This window comes from Bison bison, unplaced genomic scaffold, assembly GCF_000754665.1.
Source record: "Bison bison bison isolate TAMUID 2011002044 unplaced genomic scaffold, Bison_UMD1.0 scf7180017864211, whole genome shotgun sequence".
NCBI lineage: Eukaryota > Metazoa > Chordata > Mammalia > Artiodactyla > Bovidae > Bison > Bison bison.
In genome coordinates, this window is record NW_011494783.1 from 86,759 (window position 1) to 100,052 (window position 13,294).

At 41.6% G+C, this 13,294-nt stretch overlaps 1 protein-coding gene across 1 annotated transcript; it reads left to right on the forward strand.

Moving 5' to 3' along the window:
• The first annotated feature begins 8,371 nt into the window (after nt 1-8,371).
• LOC104992096 (taste receptor type 2 member 41) lies at nt 8,372-9,289 on the forward strand. Its single transcript, XM_010844841.1, has one exon. The coding sequence runs from the start codon at nt 8,372-8,374 to the stop codon at nt 9,287-9,289; it is 918 nt and encodes a 305-aa protein (XP_010843143.1).
• The last annotated feature ends 4,005 nt before the right edge of the window (nt 9,290-13,294 follow it).

Below are 13,294 nucleotides of genomic sequence, written 5' to 3' on the forward strand. Positions count from 1 at the left end.
TGAGGAATCCACATACTGTTTTTCATAGTGGCTATATCCGTTTTCACCAACAGTGTTCAAGGGTTCCCTCTTCTCCATATCCTTGCCAGCATTTGTCATTTCTTAACTTTTTGAGGCAGCTCAGACGGTAAAGAATCTGCCTAGCAGTGTAAGAGACCTGGATTTGATCTCGGGGTCGGGAAGATCCCCTGGAGAAGTGAATAGCTATCCACTCTAGTATTATTGCCTGGAGAATTCCATGGACAGAGGAGCCTGGCAGGCTACAGTCCATGGGGTCTCAGAGTCAGACACGACTGAACAACTAACACTCTCAGTCATTCTGATAGGTGTGAAGTGATATCTTGCTTTGGCCTTGATTTGCATTTCCCCCTGATGCCTAGTGATATTGAGTACTTTTTCATGTAAGTCTTCTTTGGAAAAAATGTCTATTTGGGGGTTTTATGCATTTTTAAGTTGGAGTGTCTGTTTTTAACTGCTGAGGTGTGAGTTCCTTGCATATTTTAGATAGTCCCCTTATGGGTTATATGGTTTAGATATCCTCTCCCATTCCATAGGCTGTCTTTTGATTTTGTTGACCGTTTCTTTACTGTGCAGAAGCTTTTGAGTTTAATGTAGTTCTACTTGTTCAATTTTGCTTTTGTTGCTTTTGCTGGCAAATCCAAAAAATTATTGCTAAAACCAATGTCAAACAGCTTACTCCCAAAGCTTTATTCTAGGAGTTTTATGGTTTTAGGTCTTAAAATTCAAGTTTTAATCTATTTTGGGTTGACTTTTGTGTATGGTTTAAGATGGGGGCCCAATTTAATTCTTTTGCATGCAGCTATCCAGTTTTTACAGCAAAATTTATTGAGAAAGCTCCCTCTGCCCTGAGCCCAGAGATAGCTATGGGAAGTGCTCGTGTGACCATTTAACAACCGCTTTGTTTGCTGCCATCCTGTGGGACTTGTGAACCCAAGTCACATTAGCCCTCAGAATGAGGTGATTTGAGGGGGCCCCGTGCCTCGGAGGGGCAGCCTGAAAAGTTGGAGCACTAGATGTGCGTTCCAAACTCTGTTCTTTTGGGGGAAGCTGGTAGTTGCGGGCTCCCTTGTTATTATAAGGCACTATGCCAGGGATGGGGTTTCTGGTGAGAGAGCGTCTTAGCCTGTTGAACCCATTTCCACATAGGTATCTTCTTAGTCACCCAATGTGTAGGAGTCATTCAACTAGTTTCTGGGCTTCTTTCAAAGGGATTGGTCTGGTACAGTTGTATGTTTGTTGTATCCATGGGGGGAGGGAAAGTCAGAAGCCTCTTCTGTCATCATCTTGGTGATGTCACCTTAGTTCTCGCTCTTTCACTCTTATAGCTGCGTGTGCAGAGGTGCCGAGTAGATGAGAGCAGAGTGTAAGGGGACAGAGAATAGAACTCAGAAAGAGAAAATCTCACTCGAAAATCTTCCTCTAGTGACCTTGAAGTAGTCACTTAAATTCTTTTTAAAAATTTACTTACTTAAAAAATTTAATTTTGGCAAGAAATGCATAACATAAAATTGGTCATTATAACCATTTTTAAGTGTCCAGTTAAGTGGTATCAAATATATTCACATTGTCATGCAGCTTCACTGAACCTTCCCTGGTGGCTCAGAGGGTAAAGAGTCTGCTTGCAGTATGGAAGATCCAGGTTTGCTCCCTGGGTCGGGAAGATCTCTTGGAGAAGGAAATGGCAGCCCACTCCAGTATCCTTGCCTGGAAAATTCCATGGACAGAGGAGCCTGGCAGGCTACAGTCCATGGGGTCGCAAAGAGTCGGACACGACTGAGCGACTTCACTTGATCCTTGATCTTGATCTTGTCATGCAGCTAATCTCCAGAACTCTTTCATTCTGCAAAATTGAAACTCTATAACCATTAAACAAACAAAAAAATCCTCATTTCATGCACTTCCATCCCCCAGCCCCTGGCAATCACCATCTACTTTTATCTTTATGAATTGAATTACTTTAGGTACTAAATATAAGTTAGTTACACATTATTTGATTTCTTGTGATGGGCTTATTTCACTTAGCTTGTTCTCAATGTTCTTTCATTGTATGTCACAATTTTCTTCCTTTTAAAAGCTGAATAATATTTCATTGTATGTAAATGCCACATTTTTTTAATCCATTAGTCTGTCCATTGATACTTGGGTATTTCTGCTTTTGAGTTTTTATGAATGATGCTGCTATGAACAGGAGAGTACGAAAATCTTCTGAGATCCTGCTTTCAATTCTTTTGAGTGTATGCTCAGAAGTGGAATTGTTGGATCATGTGGTAATTCTATTTTTAATTTTTTAAGGAACTGTCATAGTGGCTGCACCATTTTATACTCTCCCCAGCAGAGCATACAGGTTCTAATTTCTCCCCATTCTCATCAAATTTGTTATTTTCTACCTTTGTTTTTCTTTTTTTTTTTTTGCTAGTAGCCATTTCAATGAGTGTGAAGTGGCATTTCTTTGTGGTATTGATTTGCATTTTCCTTGGTGATGGACAAGGAGGCCTGGCATGCTGCAGTTCATGGGGTCACAAAGAGTCAGACACGACTGAGCGACTGAACTGAACTGAACTGAATGATTAGTGATGTTGAGCATCTTTTCATGTGCTTGTTAGCCATATACCATTGTTAGTATATTATCTTTGGCGAAATAACTATTCAGTCCTGATCCATTTTTTTGTTCCAGTTTTATTTAAATATAATTGAATATAGCACTGTATACATTTAAGGTGTATCACATAATGATTTGACTTATATACGTCATGAAATGATGACTATAAGTATAGTAAACATCCATTATCTCATATAGATATAAAATTAAATGGAAAAAATAGTTTTTCCTTGTGATGAGAATTCTTAGAAGTTACTCTGTTAATGACTTTAATATATAATGTAGCAGTGTTCTTCATATTTATCATGTTGTAAGTTACATTGGCTCAGTGGTAAAAAATCCACCTGCCAATGCAGGAGATGTGGATTCTATCCCTGGGTCAGGAAGATCCCCCGGAAAAGGAAATGGCAACCCACTTCAGTTTTCTTGCCTGGGAAATCCCGTGAATGGAGGAGCCTGGCAGGCTACAGTCCACAGGGTCACAAAAGAGTCGGATAAGACTTGGAGACTAAACACCAACAATGTGGAACCTGTTGTCCCAGCATCATTTTTGAAACTCACTAGGTTTTAATGAGTTTCAAAGAATTAATTTCTATAAAGCACTTAGAACAGTACCTAGCATGCAAGCAGCGCTGAGTAAATACTAGTTATTATTTTATCATTTATTACACTAAACCATCATTATATGTCTACTTGTCTTTCCCTCTCAAGACTGCCTGAATCTTTGTACCTCCAGGCTTGTCCTAGCAACTGACAGACAGTACATGCTACACGCTAAATGGATTTCATTGAATGGACGAATGATAAATAGGACTTCTCTGCTGAGGCTGCAGGTAAAGTACAGGGCAGATGCTAGTTTCAACACTGACATTCTTTATGAACTGTGGGTCCCAACCAGAGGTCCTCTCAAGCTTAGAACATACTAACAGCGTCTGCCTTAGGGCATCTTCCCAGACAGCATAGCACACAACCCCTTGATGCAGATCACCCTGGACAGCTAGAATCTCTCTAGCATGTTTATCATTCCACATGGCCCTCCGCACTTGTTTGTTTGCCCTCCACTTGTCCCTGAGCATGAACTTAGGGAATGGAAGCCCTCCCTGATATTTGCTTCAGCCAAACCTCCTCTGCTGGACCCTTCGGCTTTCAGCCTCTAAAAGTTGAAGGGCTCAAGGCTTACTCTCAGCACCTTAACTATTTCTGTCTACGTTCTTCACCTACATGATCTCATCTGGTTTAATGGCTTTAAATACCACATAAGTGGTGATGACTCCCAAACTCGTTATTCCAGCCGTAAATCTTCGCTGAGATCCAGACTTGTATTTCAACTGTCGTCTTCAGGTCTCGTCTCAGATCTCTAATAGGCATCTCAAACTTAACATAAACAAAACAGCTTCTTCCACTTCTTCTCTCAGTCTTCCTCATCTTGGTTGTTGTTGCTGTTTGGTTGCTAAGTTGTGTCTGACTCTTTTGTAACCCCACGGACTGTAGCCTGCCAGCTTCCTTTGTCCATGGAATTTCCCAAGAATTCTGGAGTGGGTTGCATTTCCTTCTCTAGGTAAAAGGCTACATAAAATTCTCCTGGTTGCTGAAATAAAAAGTTTAGGATTTGTCCCTGATTTTTTTTCATCCCTATATCAAAAAATCCTATCAGATCTGCCTTGCAAATATGCCAGCATCTTATGCCCGATTACCACCTCCAAAGCTTCCACTTAAGGACAAGCCCTCTGCTTGTACCCAGTTTAAGACAGTAGTCTCTTACTGCTCTCTTCCACTCTAGCCTCTTTCAACCCCATTCCTTACATAATAGTCCAGAAGATGTTTGAAAACATAAGTTATCCTGCTCTTCTGTTTAAAACCCTCTAATGGTTTCAGTTACATGTGGATGATATCCAAATTTCTTACCATTGCCCACATAACTTTCTTGATCTTGTCCTTTAAATAACAGCATGTTAAAGGCTGAAATTTCTACCAGGTGCAAAGATTTAATGAAAGGAGATTTCAGATTGAGTTGCCAGTTCACAGTATGCAGATGTTCAAAGGAAACGGACATAAACCTTTCATAAGTCTTGAAACTCTTTGATAAAATAAAAGAGTTGAGACAGTAGAAGAGAGAAGATTTTGTGAGAAATATTTAGAAAATCCTACATTGTGAGTCCAACTCCATATTCTACCAAAGAAGACTAGGAATGTCTCCTCATCCCCTCAAACCTGGTGGTGGTCGGGAGCTTCCATGCGGCCACACACAAAACTTACTGGGTTATTTCTTCTGTTGGGAAACGGACTAGGGTCTTGCTTCTGCCTGTAGGACTAAGAAAATGAGAAAAAAGCTGGGTGATTTTGGGGACAGAGTCAGGAGAATATGGCTACATTAGGACTGGGGGGCAGGGTTAATGGCCAGCTGTGGGCCTCAAGAGGAGAGCTTGTGTGTGAGGGTGTCCTGAGATCTGACTAGCAGGGCTGTCCAGTGGAGTGTGGAAGCTCCAGCTGCAACTCTTGTTGGTGAATTCCCCGAAACTGAGGAAGGAGTCCTAGAGATGACTCAAAATAGAGACTTTTTGCCCCAGCACACAGAACAGCAGAGAGAGGGCTCAGTAGGGAACCTCCAGAGTCCTGAAAATTCCCGTGAGGAAGAGAGTCAGCATTAAACCTCCACCAGGCCTGGGAAACACAAAGCCAGATTCAGTTCAGTTCAGTTCAGTTCATTCGCTCAGTCGTGTCCGACTCTTTGCGACCCCATGAATCGCAGCACGCCAGGCCTCCCTGTCCATCACCATCTCCCGGAGTTCACTCAGACTCACGTCCATCGAGTCGGTGGTGCCATCCAGCCATCTCATCCTCTGTCGTCCTCTTCTCCTCCTGCCCCCAATCCCTCCCAGAATCAGGGTCTTTTCCAACAAGCCATCTCTTCGCACGAGGTGGCCAAAGCCAGATTACTTTGGTTCTAATCCGAAAAGGACCCTTCCTGCTCCTTTACCAGTCTCCATCTGCATCAGCCAGTCTCAGAGGGGTCGAAGCTGTAGTTGTCTAGTTTTCATCTACTGCATTGAAATGTCCAATTTCTGGCTTGAGGCTGCTTTGTGACTTGAAGCGATCTTGGGATGACCTGTTTGACAAGAGTGAAAAGTAAATTCATATGACACGCTAGAGTTCTTTCTTTCTGGCTGGAGAAGTTTCCCTTGCTGAATAAAGTTGGAAGAAATAGTAGAAGAGAATGAATAAAACTATGGTATGATAGTATTATGAGTACAGCCAGCTCCCCATGGCAAAGGCTCTGCTTGTTTGATCCCTCACATTATCCCCTGAGAAAGCCTTCCCCAGCCTATAGGTTTAAAGGAGCAACATTTTTTTCTCCACCTGTTTTTCAGCGATTTTACTCCTCTTTTTCTTCAAAGCACTGACTACAGTGTGAAAGTATCCTGTTCAGGTGTTTGCTTATTGTCAGTTGTCTTCCCTTGGTTCCATAAAAGCAGGAATCCTTTCTCTTTGGCTCACGGCTATATCCCCACTGACTACAATAGGTGCCCTGTGTATATAAGTGCTCACTAAGTATTTTTTGAGTGAATGAATGAGCAAAAACTATAGGTCTAAGAGTGAGAAAAATGCACATTCATCCCACTTCAATGGGGTTTTTATTTTCACACAATAATTCATTCATGCTGTGGTGGTAACAACAGTCACATTATTTGTATGACTAAAGGCACTTTCATGAAAAAGTCATATTACAAAAGGAAACACAACATTAAGGAAGTTTTAAACAAACATGGAGGAAGGACCAATTTGAAGTATTATTAAACCAAAAACATTTGACTATAGATCGATTCGAATATATTTTTACTCAATAATACATTTTTATTTTTCGACATGGTCTCTCAGACATCTCTCTTCACTGTTGGTACTGGAGGGCAGGACTCACATATGCCCAGTAAGCTAAGGAATCTCAGTGGGGGGCACGCTCTAAATTGGCCCCCAGGACTCTCATCCCTGGAAAGTGCACCTTTGTGGAACCCCCTTCTTATGAGGGTCCATGGTGACTGCAACTTCCTTCTATCTAATAGAATATGGTAGAAGTGATAGAATGTCATTCCGTGATTATGTTATGGTAGTTAACCCACATCTTTCTAGCCAGCTCTTCTCTTAGGGGCTCTCTTTGCTGGCTTGAGCTGTTATGTTGAAACAGTTCACTTGGTAAAGACTGAGGGTGCCCACCAGGATCTGAGGGCGCCTTCAACTGACACCCAGCAAGAAGCAGATACCCTCAATTCCACAACAAAGGAAGAAATTCTCTTACTGGAAACAAACTCCACTTAAACCATTATCAATCATTAACACTTCAGGGTCCATGAAGGATTTAATAAGAGGTTTGGTAGAAAGGTGGATCAAAGAATCTGACCTTGAAAGGGATGACTGCTCATAGGTGAGAATAGATCTGTAGCAGGAAAACTCAACTGGAGATATATTCCTCCAGCATCACCACTTTCCTAGGTCTTGGCCATATGAGTTTTTGCCCATATACTTAATGTCTTTGCAAAGATCCGACGAGGAGAGATGTGTTTATGGGGCCCAAAGGTGGCATAAGAGGGATGGGGTTGTCAACAGAATCAATAAACAGTCTATCATAAGAATTGAAAAGAATTTTATACAAGCCAAACTGAGGACTACAGTCCAGGAGACACAGATTCAAGAAGCACTTGGATTGTGTTCCTCTGGACTAAAATATGGGAGAAGCTTGTATATAGGCAAAACCCACTAAGTTACATAAATTGTTTGTCAAGAATTAAGATTGAAACTGGCTAGGAATAGTACTTGTTAAGCAAAAATAGGTTGGGCTCTGAAATGGTTGCAAGGGGAAACCTTGAGACGGTTAAGATTGCAGTTGGCAGTTGTTAGCAGATACTGTTTTGAAAACCACTGTTGGTGTCCTTTGAATTTGATATAGTTCATAAAATTCAAGTTCTTGGCGAAGCAAGAATGTGTTTGAAACCCCATCCACGGTGGCTACCCAGCTCCATTTTAGATGCCTGAATCACAGTTTTTATCTTATCAGAACAGAGAACAAACATCAAATACGACAGGGGTACATTCCTTCAAACTTTCAGAGAGGAAGATTAGCATGTACACAGTGAGTCAGCATGTCCTTGGTTCCTGGGAAGGGACCCTCATTTTTAAACAAGTAACTAACACTGGCATCCTAGGAAGGGGGCAGGGTCTTTATTCCTATCTTCAAAGTGGACATTCTAGACAATCTGATAAATGCACTCTTTTTTTTTTTTTAATGTTTTAAGTAGGTATACCATGCATGTCTGACAGGCCCTACAACAGGCCGTTCTAGTTGGTGTAAATTTCAAGCCAAATCATGGATAAGCCAGAATGACTTCCCCATACCTCAGTACATGAAAAGTCCCTCCTTCAGAACTCAGTCACAGACACCCTGAACAACCCTGCACGTTGACACTAACCATGGCCACGTGCAGGTAAAACCAGAGAAGGCAAATGGGGGGAGTCAGTGGGCCTAATGGTAACTGAGCCCGGGGGGAAATTTGCATCCTCACTGAGCTGAGATCACCTTCCTCTGACGCCTGAGCATCCTCCTTCTAAGGGAGCTCTGGCTCAGATGCAGAGCCTGAGCTTTCTTCTCGCATCCCCAGAGAAGAGGGATTCTTCTCACATTCCCTGAAACAGGGACTGTGGATGGAGGAGGCAGGAGGCCAGGGACCAAGGCCTGGGGTGGTGACTGGAGGACGGGCCAAGATGCATCCAGCATTCACAGTCCTCTTCATGCTGCTGTTTGTCCTGCTGTGTATCCTGGGCCTCCTGGCCAATGGCTTCATTGTGCTGGTGCTGAGCAGAGAATGGGTGCGACGTGGGAGGCTGCTCCCCTCTGACCTGATCCTCTTTAGCTTGGGACTCTCCCGCTTCTGCCTGCAGTGGGTTGGAATGGGGAATAACTTCTACTATTTCCTGCATCTGGTCGACTACTGCAGTGGTCCCGCCCGGCAGTTCTTTGGTCTACCCTGGGACTTCCTCAACTCTATCACCGCCTGGTTTGGCTCCTGGCTCAGCGTCCTCTTCTGCATGAAGGTTGCTAACTTCACCCACCCTGGCTTCCTCTGGCTAAAGTGGAGGTTCCCCAGGTCAGTGCCCTGGCTTTTGCTGGGCTCTCTCCTCACCTCCTTCATTGTCACCCTACTGTTTTTTGGGGGGAACCACGCTTTGTATAAAGAGTCCTTCACTAGAAAACCTTTCGGGAATATGACCTACTATCAGTGGAACAGGATTCTGGAAATGTACTATTTCCTGCCCCTGAAACTGATCACTTTTTCAATTCCTGGCTCTGTTTTTCTGGTCTCGATTGCTCTGTTGATTGACTCTCTGAGGAGACACGCATGGAGGATGCAGCACAGTGCTCACAGCCTGCAGGATCCCAGTGGCCAGGCTCACACCAGAGCTCTGAAGTCACTAGTCTCCTTCCTTGTTCTTTATACTCTGTCTTTCATGTCCCTGATCATCGATGGTGAAGGGTTCTGCTCCTCAGAGAGTGACTGGTACTGGCCATGGCAAATTTTAACCTACTCGTGCACATCCATCCATCCCTTTATCCTCATCCTTGGCAACCTCAGGCTTCGGGGGGCATTTGGGCAGCTGATTTTGTTGGCCAGGGGCTTCTAGGTGGTTGAGGTGGTGTGATCCCCTTAACCAATCCATCAGAAGAGGCTCAGGTGAGGATGACAGAGCCACAGTCCAAATATATGACAATGTCCTCAATATCTGTTGGATCATATTGTGGGCTTTCTCCTTTGGGAAGGAGAGGAGGGGAGTAAAATCTGGGAACTCTTTGAGTATAATTTCTTCCTGGAACACTGTTAAAATGTGGCCCTAGAGGTCCCAGAGAGCCAGCATCATCCAGAAGGTCAGAATATAAAAATTCTGTGTTACTCTCTCTTTGTATCCCCTCTGTTATGTGGAAGCCTTTGGTTAAAAAGTCTTAACTGCACTGTCTTTAAAAAAAGTAATCTTATTTATTTCTGTATTTTTGGCTGTGCTGGATCTCTGTTGCTGCACGGGCTTTTCTCTAGTTGTAGTACATGGGCTTCTCACGTGGGATCCTCCCGGACCAGGAATCAAAACCGTGTTTCCTGCATTGGCAGGTGGATTCCTTACCGCTGAGCCACCAGGGAAGCCCCTTAACTGCACTATCTTATCTCAGTTGTCTGCTGGGAAATTAAGAAAAATCGTGTCTGTTACTGAACTAGTATGTGGCTGGGGAAGCAGTGACCTTCCTGAGGATAATGTAATGGTCACTATGTGAGCCCCAAAGGACAGTAATTGCGGTGAACAGTGGCCTGGGCTGGGAGACCTAATGGTCCTTCTTTCTTTGAGATTCTTTTTCTCTTATCAAACTTGGATACTTTGATTTTAACTTTAGTAAAACTACTAGGTTTCTTCACAACACATATTCTCCTTAATATTTCTGTTGTTCTGGTTTTGATTTTCTCTAAGTGACAGCCAGACCTTTCCCATGTTTATTCTTCCTTTGGAATCACATGTTGTGATTTTTCTTCTTTTTCAGATTGTCTCAAACTTTTTCCTAAAGCAAATGTCTCAAAGTCACATGTGAATTAAATACATGAATTAAATAAACATGTACTTTTTGTTCTGAAAAAAATATAAGGAATTTCACTTAGTTTGTGTTCAAAACTGTTTAACTTTTTTTTTTAAAGAATCACCCCATTAAATCTTATGTGTAACTATTTGTTTAAAACAGTTTGTTTCAATTACTATGCAGAAGTTTCAAGAGATAATTTTGGAAAAACATTTTAATTAGAGTTAGGTTCCTCTAAGGCAGAATATAAAAAATTTTTGCTAAAATATCAATGTGTCTATTTCAGAGACTAACCTGCAACTGGATTCCTTATAGAAATTTTAATTTCCTCTGAGAGTAAAAATAATTTCCTTACTGATCAGGGTATATGCTGCTGAGTGGATGTACACTCATGAACTAAAATCTTTGGGCAAATTATCCTACACTTTAGGTTTAACTATTTTTTAATAGGTAATATGTTTACATTGTTAAAAATTCAAAAAGTACTGAAGAGTATATATAAAAAAAATCTCCTACTTTCCCCTTCTGAGGTATTCTTAACAGTTTCAAGTCTGTCCTTCTAAAAATATTTTATTCTATGACAGAAAGCCCCGAATACCTAACAAACCTTTCAACTAAGTTACTTACAAACTACTGTATTCCGGGTGCTGTGCTTAGTCGCTCAGTCATGTCTGACTCTTCGCAACCAACTAGCCATCTGAGTTGCTACCTATCACCTGTGGCCTTTACACAGATGGTTGTAGATGATTCACGCTTCTCTATACCTCACTGCTGCTGTTTAACAATTTTTAATTTTAAATTTTTAACAAAATTTAACATGAATCTTGGAGATGTACACAAATGCACACACATACATTTCCTCCCTTTTTTAGATGTACCACCATTTTTAAAAATGTTACCTGTTTGTGGTCAGTTATAGTTGCTTCCTGTCTTTTGCTGTTATAATATTGATAGCAATGGTGCAGTGTTGACTGTCTCTTGCACCTGTACAAATTAACTATAGGATAAAGCCCATGAAATGGAGTTACTGGGTCAAATGGTGTGTGCATTTCTAATTTGGATGTGTTGCTGTCTATAGGTTTCGATCAATTTGCTGCCTCACTAGCAATTTATGAGTGTGCTTATTTTTACTCTTTTCATTTTTTTTGGCCAATCAGTAAAAGGTGGCATATTAGTGTGGTTGTAATTTGCAAGACTTATTCTGAGTAAGGTTTATCATCATTTTATATGTGTAGAGCCATTTGTTTTTATTCTCTGTGGAAAGCCTATATCTTTGTTTAATTTTGAATTTGGATTTTGGCTTTTTTCTTCTTCTTTCTTTTTGGCTGGACTGGATTTCATTGCTGTGTGTGGTCTTCTCGTCGGAATGGCTTCTCTTGTTGCTTAGCACAGGTCCTAGGGCATGGCAGGCTTCAGTAGTTGTATGGGTTTAGTTGCCCCACAGCATGTGGAATCTTCCCAGACCAGGGATTGAACTCATGTCCCCTGCATTATAGGTGGACTGTTAACCACAGGACCACCAGGGAAGTCCTAGCTTTTTTCTTATTGGTTTGTAAGAACTCTTTATATCTTAGCAAAATTAGCTCTATTATTTGATGTGAATGGCAAACACTGCCCCACCCTCAATGTTTTTATGTTACTTTATTCTTGATTCTAATGTTAATTTTTAAAAGCATCTTTATTTTGAAATAATTATAGATTCACAGAAAGTTACAAAAAGAGTAGAATCCTATGTACTATTCAGCCAGCTTTCTCCAGTGATGACATCTTATGCAGCTGTAGTACAATATGAAAACTGTTAACAGTTTCCACTAATTTTTTTACCCTGCATTCAGAAAGGAAATGCCAAAGAATGCTCAAACTACCACACAATTGCACTCATCTCACACGCTAGTGAAGTGATGCTCAAAATTCTCCAAGCCAGGCTTCAGCAATATGTGAACCATGAACTTCCTGATGTTCAAGCTGGTTTTAGAAAAGGCAGAGGAACCAGAGATCAAATTGCCAACATCCAAATATCAAAATGAATCTGCCACAGGTCAGACACTTTAAAAACAAACAAACAAACAAACAACAAATTGCCAACATCTGCTGGATCATCAAAAAAGCAAGAGAGTTCCAGAAAAACATCTATTTCTGCTTTATTGACTATGCCAAAGCCTTTGACTGTGTGGATCACAATATACTGTGGAAAATTCTTCAAGAGATGGGAATACCAGACCACCTGATCTGCCTCTTGAGAAACATATATGCAGGTCAGGAAGCAACAGTTAGAACTGGATATGGAACAACAGACTGGTTCCAAATAGGAAAAGGAGTATGTCAAGGCTCTATATTGCCACCCTGCTTATTTAACTTATATGCAGAGTACATCATGAGAAATGCTGGGCTGGAGGAAGCACAAGCTGGAACCAAGATTGTCGGGAGAAATATCAATAACCTCAGATATGCAGATGACACCACCCTTATGGCAGAAAGTGAAGAAAAAGTAAAGAGCCTCTTGATGAAAGTGAAAGAGGATAGTGAAAAAGTTGGTTTAAAACTCAACATTCAGAAAACAAAGATCATGGCATCCAGTCCCATCACTTCATGGCAAATATATGGAGAAACAGTGGAAACAGTGTAAGACTTTATTTTTGGGGGCTCCAAAATCACTGCAGATGGTGATTGCAGCCATGAAATTAAAAGACGCTTACTCCTTGGAAGGAAAGTTATGACCAACATAGACAGCATATTAAAAAGCAGAAATATTACTTTGTCAACAAAGGTCCGACTAGTCAAGGCTATGGTTTTTCCAGTAGTCATCTATGGGTGTGAGAGTTGGACTACAAAGAAAGCTGAGCACTGGAGAATTGATGCTTTTGAACTGTGATGTTGGAGAAGACTCTTGAGAGTCCCTTGGACTGCAAGGAGATCCAACCAGTCCATTCTGAAGGAGATCAGCCCTGGGATTTCTTTGGAAGGAATGATGCTGAGGCTGAAACTCCAGTACTTTGGCCACCTCATGTGAAGAGTTGACTCATTGGAAAAGACTCTGATGCTGGGAGGGATTGGGGGCAGGAGGAGAAGGG

What these genes read in the sequence shown, in the direction of transcription:
- LOC104992096 (XM_010844841.1), top strand. Translation starts at nt 8,372, where the DNA reads ATGCATCCAGCATTCACAGTCCTCTTCATGCTGCTGTTTGTCCTGCTG.